The sequence below is a fragment of the Nicotiana tomentosiformis genome, chromosome 1 (genome assembly GCF_000390325.3).
Source record: "Nicotiana tomentosiformis chromosome 1, ASM39032v3, whole genome shotgun sequence".
NCBI lineage: Eukaryota > Viridiplantae > Streptophyta > Magnoliopsida > Solanales > Solanaceae > Nicotiana > Nicotiana tomentosiformis.
Window position 1 is genome coordinate 65,085,277 of NC_090812.1, and position 13,833 is coordinate 65,099,109.

General features: G+C 38.3%; 1 protein-coding gene across 1 annotated transcript; it reads right to left on the reverse strand.

The window, feature by feature from the left end:
- Nucleotides 1-1,452: 1,452 nt before the first annotated feature.
- On the reverse strand, nt 1,453-2,907 carry LOC104096109 (agamous-like MADS-box protein AGL61). Its single transcript, XM_009602420.1, has 3 exons — nt 2,902-2,907; nt 2,104-2,164; nt 1,453-1,838 (listed from the first exon to the last, which is right to left on the reverse strand). Exons 1-3 carry the CDS (start codon nt 2,905-2,907, stop codon nt 1,453-1,455), a joined length of 453 nt encoding a protein of 150 aa, XP_009600715.1.
- Between the last annotated feature and the right edge of the window lie 10,926 nt (nt 2,908-13,833).

The window sequence follows — 13,833 nt, forward strand, 5'->3', positions numbered from 1 at the left end:
AGAAACCAAAATACGGACCCGGTATCAATAATTCCAAACATCAGTCGATTCTTAAATATCATAAATCTTTCAAACTTTCAATTTTCAACAAAAATCAATAACTCGGGCTAGGGACCTTTGAATTTGATTTCAAGCATACGCCCAGGTCACAAATTACGATACGGATCCACCGAGACCGTCAAAACTTGAATCCCGGACCTTTTGCTCAAAATGTTAACCAAAGTCCACTTAAATGGTTTTCAAAGAAAAATTTTATATTGTTCACAGTGTTTAACATAAAAGCTTTCCATAAACATGCTCGAACTGCACACGTAAATCGAGGAGGATAAAAATGAGATTTTTAAGACTTCAAAGCGCAAAATTAGGTTCTAAAACATAAGATGACCTATCAGGTCATCACAAATAATTTATATAATAATTAACTCATAAGTTAAAATAATATATAAATTTTCGATAAATATGTAAACAATCAATTTGACGAATCTCGGAAAAACTCATGAAATCCGAATACCCGTTCCAAGATGAATCCAACCATACAAAAATAATCAAATTCCGATGTCAAATGGACCTTCAAATCCTAACTTTTTCTTTTTGGAAAGTTTTACAAAAATTCTAATTTCTTACATCTAAGTCCAAAATAAATGATGAATATAAGCATGCATTTATGAAATATAATCACTTTCGGGTATAAAACACTAACCCAAGTCGAAGTCGTGAAAAACCCCTTTGAAATCGCCCAAATCCGAGGCTCAAAACTCAAAAATGAGAAAAAATGGCTGACCCTCGATTTTATGGGTTATGCCCAGACTTTTTTGCATCTGCGGGCACAAGTGCCGCATCCGTGTGCTCGCTTTTGTGGAGATTGTGGTCGCTTCTATGGGTTGGCTCGCTTTTGCGGACTTGCTTCTGCGAAGAAATGTCCGCTTCTGCGGCGAGGCTGCCCCTTCCCCTTTTCCGCTTCTGCGACGGACTTCACGCTTCTGCGGAGTGCAGCCAAGGCTTCGCAGAAACGAACACACCAGAAGCAGTAAATTCCAGAATTTGCTTAAGTCCAAAATTTGATCCAATTTCGATCTGAATCACACTCGAGATTTTCGGGACCCCGTTCGAATATACCAACAAGTCCCGTAACATAATACGGGCTTACTCGGGGTCTCAAATCACGTCAAACAATATCGAATTTACAATTCACATCTCGATTCGAACTTTTGAATTTCAAACTTTTTAATTTATAAACCTCGTACCGAAACATATTAAACGAATCCGGAATGACTTCAAATTTGGCGCACAAGTCATAAATGACATGACGGAGCTATTCAAATTTTCAGAATCGGGTTCCAATCCCGATATCAATAACACGTAAATAATTATTAAATTTAAATATGACCTATCGGGTCATCATAAAAAAATAAATGACACGAACGATTATTAAAATAAAAGTAGTAGTAGCTTTTATTCAGCCTTCCACTTTCCATTTTCGTAACCATAACGCTCAGTACCATTGTTTTTCACCTTCAAGAGCAGATCTTCCAATCCCTCCTTCAACATTGAAGCCTCGGTGTAGTTCATCTTCTCTATAGGACCCTTAAACCACTCTTGTTGGCTCTCCACATTCTTATTCATTTGCTTGAGTTTGCTTTTCAATTTTAATGCAGAATCCAGCAGGTCTTGTAGAGAATTGAGTCGTGTCTTAAGTTCTCTAGAATTGGCTTTTCGGAACATCTGGACATACTTGTCATCAATGCCTGGTGATGATGGTGATGGAGGCCTTTCTTTGCCAACATATTTGTTGATGGTTTCATTTACATTTGGATGACCAAAAGAGTAAGGCTTGCTACCTATAGAGCAAAAGGAGAGAAATCAGTAATATAAAATAGGGCAAGAGGAGAGAAATCTGTTTATCTACTATTATAATGCCTTTCACACCAAGTATTTTTTTATGATGCTATAATTTTACGTGAAATTAATTATCATGTTCACGATCTTGGATTTGCATGTTTAGTTATGACGATGCATGTACATTTATGCTTAGAAGTTATATTTGTTGATGGTATATCATGTATATATAGATGACAAAAAAAATATAATTAGGCTTGTAATTACCTTGTGGACACATGATGATGCCAACTTCAGCACCAGTCACAACAGCAAGCTCGTTTGCTTTCTTGAAGACACCATTTCAGCATTTTGAGAAAGTCACTTGTTCATAATTCTGATTTTCTATCTTTGCGAGACGAACACTTTTGTGACCCTTAATCAGTCTAGTAGTCATTCTCAAGGATAATGATGATATAACTAGTATTAATTACTAAGAGTTACTATGTGATATGAACTCTGTAATGTTGCATCCTAGTATTTATAGATTTTTTCCAACATATTAAAGCCTTTGGTTTTTTCATTTTGGTAGTTCATAGATATGAATCCAGTTCATTTATGTAGTGTTCACATGTTATGAGGTAAGTAAATTTAGATAATTAATCATAGTGGTGATTGTACTCTCCATTTTTCCAAAGAAATTCAAAATTTACCTCTATAATATTATAATGGTCAAGTCAATTTTCAGGACCAGGCCCAAACCAGCGGTGATTTGCTATTATAAAATTATGGAATTTTTACATTCCTATACACTATTTCAAACTTTATTACCCTCCCTACTCAAGTTTTAATGTAATTACATAATATATACAAAATTACCAATTATGTACATTTATAGGCATTTAATGATAATAATTAAATCCTAAAATCACTCTAACGTCTATATCCCACTCCCCCTACGTTTCTCTCTCCACCCCCTCTCCCACGTATCTTCAATATCTCCCTCCATTAATGCATGTTTTCATTCTTCTTCAAAAATTCCTCTCCATTTTTATAGATTCAAGCTCTAAATACTCTACCACACACCTCCATTAATGCTTGTTGCTTGCTTAACTTTCAATGAAGAGGAAAACACTTTCGAAGATCGGCCCTAATTCCAGTAAGAGAGCAGCAATTCCATCATTTATAGCCATTAAAAAGCTTTGAAGCTTTGCATTCGAATTTGGGTTTTCAAAAACCATTATTTGTTTGGATGGGGTGTTATTGCAAACAATTGGGAATATTGTGGGGAGTTTATATCTCAATTCTGAGGGTGTTTTGGTGAAGATTAGACTTGATTTTGGCTGAATTTTATATTAAAATTCGAAGAAGAAGAATGTGATGACCCAAAAGGCCATTTTATGTTTTAGAACTCGAATTTGCACTCTTAAGCCTTAAAAATTTTATTTTTACCCTCCTCGATATGCGTGTGCAGTTCGGGCAGGTTTCTGGAAAGCTTTTATGTTGAAAATTAATGAAAATAAGAATTTTTGCCCTAAAAGTTGATTTTAGTTGACTTCGATCAACATTTTTGGTAAACGAACCCGGATCCATGCTTTGACGGTCCTGGTAGGTTCGTATCGAATTATGGGACTTGGGTGTATGCCCGGAATCGAATTCGGAGGTCCCTAGCTTGAGTTATGAATTTTTTGATGAAAATTAAAAGTTTGGAAATTATTTATTTTTAAGAATTGATTGATATTTGGCATTACTAGTATCAAGTCCGTATTTTGGTTCCGGAGCCAGGTATAGGTTCATTATGATATTTAAGATGTGTCTGTGAAATTTGGTAAGAAACAGAGTTGATTTGACGTGATTCGGACGTCCAGTTGAGAAAATAAAAATTTTAAAGTGTTCTTGAGAATTTTATTTGATTTGGTACTAAATTCATAGTTCTAGGTGTCATTTTGGCGATTTGATTGCACGAGCAAGTTCGTATGATATTTTAAGACTTGTGTGCATGTTTGGGCGGGTCCGGGGTCGATTTTTGACCTTTGTTGGGAAAACTTGGGAAAACTGTAATTATGCATTAAAGTTGATTCCTTAAGCGATAATTGATGATATTAAACTAATTATGATAAGATACGAGGGGTTTGGAGGTGAATTCCAAAGGAAAAGCTGTGAGTGAGAATTTAGTGGTCTTCAGAGCAAGGTAAGTGTTGTGTTTAACTTTGGCTTGAGGGAATAGGTATTGTGTGAGTATTTGCTACGTGTTTTGTTGTTGAATACGATGTATAGTTGAGGTGACGAGCATCTATGCATTGTAGTCGAGTCATAGCATGCGAGTGAAATTCCATTCTTGCAAATTTGTAGTCTTAAATCTTGTTATCCATACTTATTGTTGTTGTTGAAATGTTGGGAGACTTGTATCCGGTTCTACCAAGGTTGATAAAATTGTGAATATTAATTCGAGGTTGAGATGTTAAATTGTGAAAGTAATCATTGAAAAAATATTGATTTCTTTGTGAAACTTCTCTCCGTTGTTATTGATTCTATGATTGATGAGGAGAAGTGTAAAGCACGAAGGGTGATGTCGTGCATGCATTATTTATATTCTGAGGAAGAGTGTAAAGCACGAAGGGTGATGTCGTGTATATTATGAGAGGTTTAAAGCACGAAGGGTGATGTCGTGTATATTATGAGAGATTTAAAGCACGAAGGGTGATGCCATGTATATTAAGAGAGATTTAAAGCACGAAGGGTGATGTCGTGTATATTATGAGAGGTTTAAAAGCACGAAGGGTAATGCCGTGTATATTATGAGAGGTTTAATGCACGAAGGGGGATGCCGTGCCATTCTATTTCTTTATTTGGTGAGGTTGAGAGTAAAAGCACGAAGGGTGATGCCGTGCAGTTTTCCTTTCTGTTTTAATTGCTCAATTAATTTAAGGATTTTCGGTTTAATTCTGTCTTTTCATTGTTCTCACTCTTTATGTTGTATTCCCCCACTATATGTTCCTTTCCCATTATTTATGTGTTATTTCTTTATTTACTGTTGTTGCCACTAGCATGATTATACCGTTCAGGTTATATATAGGTGTCTTGTCCTAGCCTCGTCACTACTTTGCCGAGGTTAGGCTTGACACTTACCAGTACATGGGGTCGGTTTTACTGATGCTGTACTCTGCACTTTCTATGCAGACTTTGATACCGGCTCAGGTTGATCGAGATTTTGCTATTGGTCCGCTGTCTGGAGACTCAAGGTAGATCTGTCGGCATTCACAGACCTTGAAGTCCCCGTCTACTTTTTATGTCACTGTTGTTTTCCTACATTCAAACAGTTGTATTTCTTCCAGACTATTACTTGTAGTAAATTCTAGAATGCTCGTGAATTGTGACTCCAGATTCGAGTGGTAGTAATTAATACAGTTTTATAAAATTTCACACCTCTTATATTTCATCTTAGTTAATTTTTTTGTTATTTACTGAATGAAAATAAGGAATTGGTTTGACGATTTTCTAACGTTGGCTTGCCTAGCAAGTGAAATGTTAGGCGCTATCACGGTCCCGTCGGTGGGAAATTTTGGGTCATGACACTTGGTATCAGAGCACTAGGTTACATAGGTCTCACGAGTCCCGAGCAAACTCAGTAGAGTGAGAAGGATCGGTACGGAGACGTCTGTACTTATCTCTCAGAGGCTATGAAGTTTAGGAACAAATATCACTTCTTTCCTTCCTTATCGTGCGGCATTGATTTTTGCTTGAAACCTATATCTCGTATTCCTTTGTATCCACTCATGTATGACATTGCGCATTTGGTATCAGTTGTGCATCGACGGTTCGTGATGCCGCGAATGAACTATGAGGGAGCCAGAAATACTCAAACATTGCCTCAATGTGTGATTCCGACGTAAGATGTAGACGTATTAAGAGATCACCCAGTGAATCCGGTGAGGGGTGCAACGGACCTTAGCATCTGGTTGATTGATACGAGCTGTGAAGGTTATTATTTTGGATCATCGGTCATGGTGAACTATGACTTCACGCCGAGTGGGGGGGGGAGTCCACTATCAATGGATGGATTGTGGGGTCATGTGTTATAGCAGTTTTGGCCTGAAATGTATATATGTGGTACTGAAAGGTTCCCCAAATATTTACACATGTTTAGGTGCTGAGATTTTGTAGAGGATAAGCTTGAGACTTGCGGTATGTCCGCCTACTTAATAATCTTATACTTCTGTACCAAAGGAGTTAGAGAAACAACTTTAAATCTATAGAATGTCTACTCAGCATGGACGTCATGGTTGCGGATTTCGGAGTGCTTCGGAGGAAGTACAGTGGTTGACGAGATTCTGGACTATGTGGTTCGTGCCAAGATTTGCATGTATGGAGCTCTACTTGTGTGATCGTTGTGTATAAATGGAGGTAAAGGTTACCCCAAAAAAGAATCGAAGAGTATGTTAAGGAATGGGTCAGCTCGACAGTGTTGAGTCAGTATATAAAAAGAAGAAATTGGCCTTAGGAGAGATAATTCTCCACAGGTGTCTGTTACAAGCCTATGAAGAGGGTAGACCAGTCAATACAACACTGCCCACTTGGCTCGGTTCTCAGAAATGCTTTTGAAAGAGTTTGTTTCCTGGACTCTCCGTAATGCATGGCACATAGGGTTTGAACGATTGCGTCAGGTCACCATTATGGTGTCATAATATGCCATCGGGTTCAATAGTCTAGCCCGTCATATTCCTTCTTTGCTACCTACAACCAGAGAGCGAGTCCATAGACTCATTAAAGGACTTAATTATGATCGTAAAATTTTGTACGACTCGGGAGCTACAGGCTGATACTTCATTTCCACTAGTGGTAGAAATTGCCAAGATATTAGAACGTGTTCGGTGTGAGGAAAAAGAAACTTAGGAGACCAAGACGTCTCGAGGTTCTGGGGGATTCAGTGGATTCTACTCTGCAAGTATAAATCATTATGGCGGGGGCTCGAGCAGTCGGCCAGCCCAATCCGCACATCGAATTACTCAGGGTGCTATAGTAAGTTATTTTAATGCACCACTGACATAAATGTCCTACAATGGTTATTCTAGTTATCTGGCACAGACTCAGTATGAGCAGCCAAACCCGCAAATGGGTTGTTATGAATGCGGTGATACCAGGCACATCATGAGAAAAATTGTTCCAAAGTTGGGAGAGATATATTTCATCAAAGCACTCAGGCTACGTGCCCCATTGCAGTTACCACACCACCCACACAATCAGTTAGGGGTGGAGGACAGGCGGGTAGAAGGCATTCTAGAGGTGGAGACCTAGCCGTTGTTATATTTTTTTTATGGTATGGTGGAGGTCGTTACATCAGATGGTGTCATTATAGGTAGGACCTCAATTTAAAATAAAGAAATAATTTCCTTAACTTGATTCGGTTCTGAGTATCCAGACGAGTCCTCCTATTGTGCTCCACTTATGAGTGAGCTTCATAATTCTATAATCTACTTATGTGTCTACTTCTGTGGGGAGGTTTTATGGAGATAACTGCACCTATCATTCCATGATGGACTCTAATAAGATCTGTGAGGCTAAAGGTGCCTTTCTGGCACTTATTTCAGTTTGTTTTGATGTATTTCCAGATAATTAATTACAAATTATGAATTTTATGCCCTACCAGTGTGAGGTTCATTATGTGTTGTGATTTTGTTTAACGAAAGTTATTTAAAAGGAGAAAATGGAAAGTTTCGATTGGCAAGAGGTGCATATTACTTGTGATTCAGAACTGAGGCTGAGGTCCTCGTATTTTTAAAATAAATTGATATGTTTAAACCGGGCTATGAGCTGTGGTGGAAGTTATATAACAACGAGATCCTTGTAATAAAAATTCTTGTGTTTAAATTCTCCCTTGTGAAAATTAAATTTATACTATAGTACTAATAGGGAGTCATGCCTGCTAGGCTTATTTGAAAAAGAATTTTGTATGAAATTCTCTGTGCATACTTGCCAAATTCGTGTTGTAATATTGAGTTGTAACCTAGGAGGTAGGTGCCTGCCCAGGTGGCATTAAATGTGACTCGTTAATTCGGGTAAATAATTATGAGGTCTTCATGCCTCGCATCTCGTTATTAGTATTATGAAGGTTTGAAACGAGATTTTTTGTTAACATGAAGTTAATTGACGATTCTGTAATTGATTATGAACAATTATTAAGAGCAGATTGACCCAGAAGGGTGCCCAATTTAGATGGTCAGACGAGTGTGAGTTGAGCTTTTAGAAGCTCAAGACCCCTTTGACTACAACGCTAGTGTTGGTATTACCCACAGGTCCAGGATCGTATACGGTATATTGTGACCCCTCTCTTATTGGGCTTGGTGTAGTATTAATGCAAGATGGCAAGGTAATTGCATATGCGTCGCGGCAATTGAAAGTTCACGAGAAGAATTATCTTGTTCATGAATTAGAATTGGCATCCATTGTTCATGCACTGAAGATTTGGAGGCATTACCTCTACGGTGTCTCGTATGAGGTATTTACTGCTCATCATAGCCTTCAGTATCTGTTCAAACAAAAGGATCTTAATTTGAGACAGAGAAGATGGTTGGAGTTGTTGAAAGACTATGATATCACCATTGTTTTATCACCCCGGAAAGGCCAATGTTGTGGCCGATGCTTTGAGTAGAAAGGCTGTGAGTATGGGCAGTCTTGTGTATATTCCGGTTGGTGAGAGGCCATTAGCTGCATATGTTCAGACTTTGGCTAACCAATTCGTGAGGTTAGATGTTTCAGAACCCAGTCGAGTTCTAGCTTGCACAGTCGCTCGGTCTTCTTTATATGAGCGCATTAGAGAGAGGCAGTATGATGATCCTCGTTTACTTGTCCTTAAGGACACGGTGTGGCACGGTGAGGCCAAACAGGTTGCTGTGGGGGAGGATGGAATTCTGCGAATGTAGGATCGTATTTGTGTGCCTAATGTGGATGGGCTTCGTGAATTAATTCTTGAAGAGACACACAGTTCCAGGTATTCTATTCATCCAGGTACCGCTAAAATATATCAAGATTTGCGGCAACATTATTGGTGGAGGAGAATGAAAAAGGATATAGTTGCATATGTAGCTCGGTGTCTGAATTGTCAGCAAGTTAAGTACAAGCATCAGAGACCTGGTGGTTTGGTTCAGAAGTTAGAAATTCCTAAGTGGAAGTGGGAGCGTATCACTATGGATTTTGTTGTTGGGCTCCCACGGACTTAGAGAAAATTTGACGCAGTTTGGGTCATTGTGAACAGGTTGACCAAGTCAACACATTTCATTCGAGTGACAGTTACCTATTCTTCAGTGAGGTTAGCTGAAACTTACATTCGTGAGATTGTCCGCCTTCAAGGTGTGCCCGTGTCTATCATTTCTGATCGAGGTACGCAATTTACCTCGCACTATTGGAGGGCAGTACAGCGTGAGTTAGGTACGCGGGTTGAGTAGAGCACGGCATTCCATCCTTAGACGGACAAACAATCCGAGCGTACTATTCAGATCTTGGAGGATATGCTCCGCGCCTGTGTTATTGACTTTGGAGGTTCTTGGGATCAGTTCTTGCCGTTAGCAGAGTTTGCCTACAATAACAGCTACCAGTTGAGCATTCAGATGGTTCCATATGAGGCATTATACGGAAGAGGATGTCGTTCGCCGGTTGGCTGGTTTGAACCGAGAGAGGCTCGATTATTGGGTACCGATTTGGTACAAGATGCCTTGGATAAGTTCAAGATTATTCAAGATCGACTTCGCACAGCTCAGTCTAGGCCAAAGAGTTATGCCGACCGTAAAGTTTGTGATATTGCATTCATGGTTGAAGAAAGAATATTGCTACGGGTATCGCCCATAAAGGGTGTTATGAGATTTGGGAAGAAGGGTAAGTTAAGCCCTAGGTATATCGGACCTTTTGAGATTCTGGAGAGAGTGGGAGAGGTGGCTTACAGGCTTGTGTTGCCACTTAGTTTAGCAGTTGTTCATCCGGTATTCCATGTGTCAATGCTTCGAAAGTATCACGGCGATCCGTCCCATGTGTTAGATTTCAGCTCTGTCCAGTTGGACAAGGATTTGACTTACGAGAAGGAGCCGGTGGCAATTCTAGCTCGGCAAGTTTGCCAGTTGAGATCAAAGAGTTACCCTTCAGTTCGAGTGCAGTGGAGAGATCAGCCTATTGAGGCAGCTACTTGGGAGTGCGAGTCCAATATGCGGAGTAGATATCCCCACCTTTTCACCAGCCCAGGTACTTTTCTATGTCCGTTCGAGGATGAACGATTGTTTTAGAGGTGGAGAATGTGATGACCCAAAAGGCCATCTTATGTTTTAGAACTCGAATCTATGCTCTTAAGCCTTAAAATTCTCATTTTTACCCTTCTCGATTTGCGTGCACTGTCCGGATAGGTTTCTGGAAAGCTTTTATGTTGAAAATTAATGAAAATAAGAATTTTTTCCTTAAAAGTTGATTTTAGTTGACTTCGGTCAACATTTTTAGTAAATGGGCCCAGATCCATTTTTTACGGTCTCGGTAGGTCCGTATCGAATTATGGGACCTGGGTGTTTGCCCGGAATCGAATTCAGAGGTCCCTAGCTTGAGTTATGAATTTTTTGATGAAAATTAAAAGTTTGGAAATTATTTATTTTTAAGAATTGATTGATATTTGACATTGTTAGTATCGGGTCCGTATTTTGGTTCTGGAGCCCAGTACAGGTTCATTGTTATATTTAAGACTTGTTTGTGAAATTTGGTAAGAAACAAAGTTGATTTGACGTGATTCGGGTGTCCAGTTGAGAAAATAGAAATTTTAAAGTGTTCTTGAGAATTTCATTTGATTTGGTACTAAATTCGTAGTTCTAGGTGTCATTTTGCCGATTTGATCGCACGAACAAGTTCGTATGATGTTTTAAGACTTGTGTGCATGTTTGAGTTGGAGGCCCGAGGGTTCGGGTGAGTTTTGGATAGTCTATAGAGTGATTTCGACTTAGAAAAATAGTTGATGTGCTTCAGTTGTGTTGCAGGCCTCAGACCTCGCAAATGCGAGGTCAGGGTTGGCATTTGCGATCACTGTTAAGGTCGCATTTGCGATCTTCTCATCGCAAATGCGAAGAGAAGCTGGGCCAGCCTGTGTTCGCAATTGCGAAATTTTCTTTGCATTTGCGAAGGGAGTTTGGGAGGGGTATGGATCGCAAATGCGATCTTTTGTCCGCATTTGCGAGGTCAGTGATCGCAATTGCGACACTTTCCTCGCATTTGCGAAGGCAACAGGATTGTGAAGGCTTCGCAATTGCAATAGCCCCTTCGCAATTGCGAGCTTCGCATTTGCGAAGCTCAGGTCGTAAATGCGACATCTGCAACTGATAACTTTGGACTTAGACGGGATTTCTCATTCATTCTCCCATTTTTCAAAACCTAAACTTCAAGAGGCGGTTTTCCAAATGCTATTTCTTCCCCAAATCATAGGTAAATGATTCTTAACTTATTTCTATCAATCTTTTACACCTTTTTCACAAGATTTCAACCTAGAATCTAAGATTTTCATGGTGGAATTAGGGATTTTTCGGTAGAACTTAAGAATTTCGAAATTTGGGGATTTAGACCTCAAATTGAGGTCAGATTCCAAAACCAATTATATATCCGGGCTCGGGGGAGAATGGGTAAATAGATTTTGGTTCGAACCTCGAGTTTGGATCAAGCGGGTCCGGGGTCCGTTTTTGACCTTTGTTGGGAAAACTGTAATTATGCATTAAAGTTGATTCCTTTAGCGATAATTAATGATATTAAACTAATTATGATTAGATACGAGGGGTTTGGAGGTGAATTCCAAAGAAAAAGCTGTGATTGAGAATTTAGTGATCTTCGGAGCAAGGTAAGTATTGTGTCTAACTTTGGCTTGAGGGAATAGGTATTGTGTGAGTATTTTCTACGTGTTTTGTTATTGAATACGATGTATAGTTGAGGTGACGAGCATCTATGCGTTGTGGTCGAGTCATAGCATGCGAGTGAAATTCCATTCTTGCAAATTTGTAGTCTTAAATCTTGTTATCCATACTTATTGTTGTTGTTGAAATATTGGGAGACTTGTATCCGGTTCTACCAAGGTTGATAAAATTGTGAATATTAATTCGAGGTTGAGATGTTAAATTGTGAAAGTAATCATTGATGAAATATTTATTTCTTTATGAAACTTCTCTATCCGTTGTTATTGATTCTATGATTGGTGAGGCGGAGTGTAAAGCACGAAGGGTGATGCCGTGCATGCATTATTTATATTGTGAGGAAGAGTGTAAAGTACGAAGGGTGATGTCATGTATATTATGAGAGGTTTAAAGAACGAAGGGTGATGCCGTGTATATTATGAGAGATTTAAAGCACGAAGGGTAATGCCGTGTATATTATGAGAGATTTAAAGCACGAAGGGTGATGCCGTGTATATTATGAGAGGTTTAAAAGCACGAAGGGTGATGCTGTGTATATTATGAGAGGTTTAAAGCACGAAGGGTGATGTCATGCCGTTCTATTTCTTTATTTGGTGAGGTTGAGAGTAAAAACACGACGGGTGATGCCGTGCAGTTTTCCTTGCTGTTTTAATTGCTCAATTCGTTTAAGGATTTTCGATTTAATTCTGTCTTTTCATTGTTCTCACTCTTTATGTTGTATTCCCCTACTGTATGTTCCCATCCCATTATTTTTGCGTTATTTCTTTATTTACTATTGTTGCCACTAGCATGATTATACTGTTCAGGTTATATATGGGTGTCTTGTCCTTGCCTCGTCACTACTTCGTTGAGGTTAGGCTCGACACTTACCAGTACATGGGGTCGGTTGTACTGATGCTGCACTCTGCACTTTCTGTGCAGACTTTGATACCAGCTCAGGTTGATCGAGATTTTGCTATTGGTCCGCTGTTTGGAGACTCAAGGTAGATCTGTCGGCATTCACAGACCTTGAAGTCCCCGTCTACTTTTTATGTCACTATTGTTTTCTTTCATTTAGACAGTAGTATTTCTTCCAGACTATTACTTGTAGTAAATTCTAGAATGCTCGTGAATTGTTACTCCAGATCCGGGTGGTAGTAATTAATACAGTTTTATAAAATTCCGCACCTCTTATATTTTATCTTAGTTAATTTTTTGTTATTTACTGAATAAAAATAAGGAATTAGTTTAACGATTTTCTAACGTTGGCTTGCCTAGCAAGTGAAATGTTAGGCGCCATCACGGTCCCGTCGGTGGAAAATTTCGGGTCGTGACAAAGAAGAAGAAGAAGAAGAAGAAGAAGAAGAAGAAGAAGAAGAAAAAGAAGACATGACATACATTATACTTACGAAATTGTAGTAAAATTGTAGAAAAATTATATTCTGTTGTTTATATGTATTTTTTTATTTACATATTGTATGAAAGTTGAACAATATTGTATAAAAATTATATTTCAGTTATATGATATTGTAGTTGTATATAACTGGGGTAGAAATAATGTATGAAAGTTGTAGATAAGTTGTAGATAAGTTGTATAATATATAATTAGTTGTATGAAATTTATTTTTACAATGTATAAATCAGATATTTGCCTCTTTACTCCCTCAGGGTAAGGGTAAGGTCTACGTACACACTACCATCCTCATACCCCACTAGTGAGATTTCACTGGGTTGTTGTTGTTGTTGTTGTTGTATGTATAAATCAGATACAAAATATACATAAGACATATTGTATAAAGTTTGTATAAAAATTATAGTTAAGTGGCATAATATTATAGTTGTAGATAAGTTGTATAATATATAATTATTATGTATGAAATTTATTTTTACTATGTATAAATCAGATACAAAATATACAAAAGACATATTTGTATAAAATTTATATAAAAAATGTATTTAAATTTGTTGGGTGATTGGTACTTGACCATGAAATGACCATTTTAGTTCCTTTCTCCTCTTCATGTTCAAAGAGTTGACTCGATCATTAGCAGTTCATAAAGTTGAAATTATGATTTTACTCTCTCATTCTCCCATATGATTTCCTAAAGTAAAAGAGATG